The 4,617-nt window shown below is 30.8% G+C and overlaps 1 protein-coding gene across 1 annotated transcript; it reads right to left on the bottom strand.

Moving 5' to 3' along the window:
• Positions 1–2,103: 2,103 nt before the first annotated feature.
• LOC107866457 (leucine-rich repeat extensin-like protein 6) lies at positions 2,104–3,646 on the bottom strand. The gene has a single exon (XM_016712512.2). It carries the CDS (start codon positions 3,482–3,484, stop codon positions 2,324–2,326), a length of 1,161 nt encoding a protein of 386 aa, XP_016567998.2. The 5' UTR covers positions 3,485–3,646; the 3' UTR covers positions 2,104–2,323.
• Positions 3,647–4,617: the final 971 nt, after the last annotated feature.

The following is a 4,617-nucleotide window of genomic DNA, read 5'->3' as shown; positions in this document are numbered from 1 at the left end:
ATTTTTAAGCAACTAAATTTTACATATATACCGACATGTTTATCATTAATTACTAAAAATCCCAACATTTGACCTCTGATGATACAAGTTAATTACATTAGATACATACTGCGGATACATGTATCTAATGTGATTAACTTGCATCACAGTAGATACATACATTAGATACATGTAAGGTTAACTTGCATCTCAGAAATAGTAAAAATATAAAATGTTGGGATTTAAGTAATTTTTAAGAAGGGGGGATTTTTTGAAGTTTAAATAGTTATGTTGTGGTTTTAGGTAATTTTTCCTTTAAACAAAGACAATTTTTCACAAATAGCACTCCTTTGTTGTTGATTTAGATAGCAACATAAATCTCAGACAGTTTGGAGTTTAACAACAAAAAATTTTGACATGTTACAGAATTATTGAAACATTTGAAGTTGATTCTATCGAGATACATAATTAGCTCTTGATGCATTCAACGAAGATACATTTTCTCCTTTGTAAAGATACATAATTAGCTTTCGATACATTTTTTGTCCGATTTTTGGTCTGTCAAGTACATAATATATTCAACTAAGACACATTTTTTCTTTCGTAAAGATATATAATTAACTCCCGATATATTTTTTTCGATTTTGGGTATGTCGAGATACACAATTAGCTTCCGATACATCCATCGACGATACAATATAATTAGTTAAGATTTTTGTAATTACTTTGTAAGGGTAGGGATTTGTGCAAATATAATAAATTAAGGTGTATGTCTATGTTATTCTTTTTAAAATTTATAAGCTAAAAGCTGTAAATTAGGGATACCTTACTCTTGATTTTTGATTTATTTTACACCTTTTGACCTAAAAGTGAGTTGAAACACAGTTTTTAGCTTTTTCAAACATCACTAATTAAAAGCATTTAAAAGTCAAAATCACTTAAAAATAAGTCAATTCAAACACCCCTTTAGCATTATAGTGATACTTTTGATAATTACAGATATGTGACACTACTTCTGAAATTCGCTCTGCATCTCATATACAACTTTTTTAAAATTCGTGTTATATCTAAGGTACGACCTTTTGAAATTCGCATTGTGTCACTGATATAACAATTTTCTTATATATGTTCATCCAATTTCAATATTGTATATGTCGGTTCAATTTAATTGGATACACTTTATCTATTCATTCAATAATAGGCATACTTAATTTGTGGACTCGATTGGCTCCTTTCTTTGAGTTTAGAAAATAAAAAAGATGCCAACAACCATAGACATAAACTCAGTCAATAATCATAGATGCTACAATAACAATAATATCAACATATCCAATGGGATTTAGAAAAAATAAAATGTGTATAAATTTTATTCGTGCCTTGTGAGATAAATAGGTTATTTTCTATAGACAACGTTCAAAAAAAACATTCTAAATCTTATTTGAAAAATACAAGATGAACAATCGGAGGTACTCATTTTAGTAATTATGCTTAGAATACATGTGAAATTTATGTTATAAATTCATCCTTACTGGTATAAAAATAGTACATAAAGTTGATTCTTTTTTCTTCTATGCACTATTAGCATATATTAGACCCTATTTTGTGAGATTTTACTGAATAAGTTGTTGTTGCACTATTAGCATCTAAATCATAACCGGGGAAGCTACACTGCTAATCAAACAAAGTTTGTGAGGGTATTAGCTTCTGACCATTTGCCTAAAATAGTACATAAAGTTTTTAGAGGATTGGGTTTAAGAGAATTGAAATATTATTATTTTAGCCTTTAGGTACCAAGCGCAAATACTAGATGTGGCATTTTAATATATATCTTTTTTACAAAAAAAAAGTTCTTATAATTTTTTGTTAATCCACTACATATACATGACTAATATAATCTAGCATATAATATATAGTCGTTGTCATATTGTGTTGTCTAGAAATTTTAAAATATGCTATTAATTTTTGCATTTTTTGCTACTTGAATTATCCAATTAGGTGTTTAAGGCTATAGATCAATACACATTATTTGTTTAACGATAACATCACATGGTACATATTATTCGCACAAAAAAAAAATAAAAAATGAGGAAGTAAAATACAAAGTCTAATCCCATAGCAGACAACTTAACCAAAGTCAATGAAATATATCCAATAATAGAAGAAAAAAAAAAGCTTTAACAAACAACAAAAAAAGAAAGAAAAAAGTCTTAACTTTCTTACATGTATAGTTTATTCAATGATCAATATTTTTTTATTTCCTTTTTTTTTTTTCCATTCAATACAAAACCTATATATCCAATCACGTAAAAGCAAACAAAAGTCAAAGAGAAACACAACTCATCCATCAAGGATAATGGTAATAATGTGACTTCGGAGGTGGTGGTGGAGGAGGCGGCGGTGGCGGTGGTGGTGGTGGTGGTGGAGGACTTCTTGATCTACAACCAAATGAACTGCAGTCAACTGGACCTCGTGAATAAAATGTCTTACATTCACTGGCTGAACGTTGTGATGGTCGATATGGTATGCAATTCTTCTTATCATTTTTGTCCTTCAACTTGAGACAAATCTTTGGTTCACCACAAAAGTAATTATAAGAGTATGTGAAGTTCTCCAACTTTGGCAACGAGCAAATACTCGCCGGAACCTCACCGGAAAACTTGTTATGTGCCACGTTAAGTTGTTCCAATTTCTTCATACCACCAATTGATTCTGGCAATTCTCCAACAAGATTGTTAAAACTCACATCAAATACCTTAACATTTTTCAGTAACCCTAATTCTTGTGGTAAACATCCACTTAAACTAGCATTCATGAGGATAATCTCATTTAGGGTTTTCGACATATTGGCTATAGTTGATGGTATACATCCTGTCACTCTAATATTTGCCATGACCAAAGCAGAAACCGGCGATTTTCCTAAGTTTCTAGGCCATGAGAATTGAAATTTGTTGTTGTTTATGAAAAGGGCATCAAGTGTTCTATCCCAAAGACTTGAAGGGACCTTTCCTTCGAATTGGTTATACCTAATATCAAGAAACTTCAATGAAGGAAGAGATAGAACCGCCATTGGAAATTGGCCACAGAAAAGATTGTTACTCACGTCAAGTTCATATAGAATTCGAAGCTTTGAAAAAGATCTAGGTATAGTGCCTACAAACCTATTGGTATTTATATGAAAGACAGCTAAATCAGTCAATAGACCAAGATCTTCAGGCAAGTACCCAGAGATGTTTGCATGGTTGAGGTCAATTCCAGCGACTGTGGTGATATTAGGGTTATCTGGAGCCGGAGCACAATAAACTCCGGTGTAGTTGCAAACATTGTAACCATACCAATCCTTGGTGAAGTTTCTTGGGTCAGAAGTAATGACATGTTTCCAAGCTTGTAGAGCTATGTAAGCGTCGAAAAGCCTAGGGTTTGGTTCAAATGAAGCTTGAAAAGAGGGTTTTGAGAAGAAGAAAATGATGAAAAAGAAGAAACAAAGAGCTAAGTTGATGAATTTCATGATTGTTTGATGAGTTTTAGGAGTTTAAGGTTTATGACAAGTAGTACATTTGATGGTTCTTGAACAAGTTAATGTATGATTATGTTTGGAATATGTTTAGATAGATGCACAAAGGGCTGATATTTAAATGGCTATTGGTGGAGGCTAAATGGCTGGTAGAGAGAGTGTTTTCTATTTAATTAGTTGAATTAAATAGTGATTAGGAACCAGACAACTATAATTAGTATTTTCAAAAATTGACCATATCTTACTTAATGCTGATCTTTTTTATGAAAACAATGTCCTAGTTGTTGATACATATAATAATCCTAGGAGGATTTATTTTTACGAATATGACTTGTTTAAAGGAAGTTACTACTAAGAGTTCTATTTGCCTTTTTGTTTATCAGTTAAATATAATAAGATCTGGAAATTAGTGAACATTAATAGACAAAAATGATGATGTTGTACAAATTGTTAATAAGTTTGATGGACATTATATTAGCAACTGATCTCACCAAAAACACGGTTTTTTAGATACTCATGGAAAGGCGAAGGTTGGATTTACAATGAAATTTTTTTTTCATAACAACTTTATTTTTCTCGATATTTTTTTGTTTGATATAGCGAGATGTTGTTATACAAGACATATAAGGGCGGAGCCACGCCTTAGGCAAAGGGTAGTTCGTTGCACACCCTTCAGTTAAAATTATGTAGTATATATAGATTAAATGCTAGTTATTATGAGTATTTAATTTTGCACATCTTTTGTTAAATTCTTGACCCCTCCATTGAAAACATATAATATGATACAAAAATTGAATTCAAAAAAAGATTCTTAGACTGTGTTATAGTGAAATGTGTAAAAATTAGTATTGGCCTAACTCACACCTCAAAAACTAGCTCAAAGGGAGGAGGATTACCCAAGCCTTACAAAAAGACCATTCATTTCATTAACCATCTATCTGAGACTTTTTTTTTTTCAGCAAAATATTATTACAGAGGATGCCTGTTATAGAAATATTAAGGAACATTATTTTTTGAAATATTGAGAGGAAGAAAATGTAAGTTTATTTTGTAAAACAAACTTTTAGCAGTTATGAGTTATATTGAGAGGAAGAAAATGTAGGTTTATCTTCTAAAAACAAACATTA

Source organism: Capsicum annuum, chromosome 3 (assembly GCF_002878395.1).
Source record: "Capsicum annuum cultivar UCD-10X-F1 chromosome 3, UCD10Xv1.1, whole genome shotgun sequence".
Taxonomy (NCBI): domain Eukaryota; kingdom Viridiplantae; phylum Streptophyta; class Magnoliopsida; order Solanales; family Solanaceae; genus Capsicum; species Capsicum annuum.
This window is presented reverse-complemented; position numbering and strand designations above follow the sequence as displayed.

Bases quoted from the DNA above. Each gene is read 5' to 3' on its own strand.
- LOC107866457 (XM_016712512.2), bottom strand. From the start codon at position 3,484: ATGAAATTCATCAACTTAGCTCTTTGTTTCTTCTTTTTCATCATTTTC.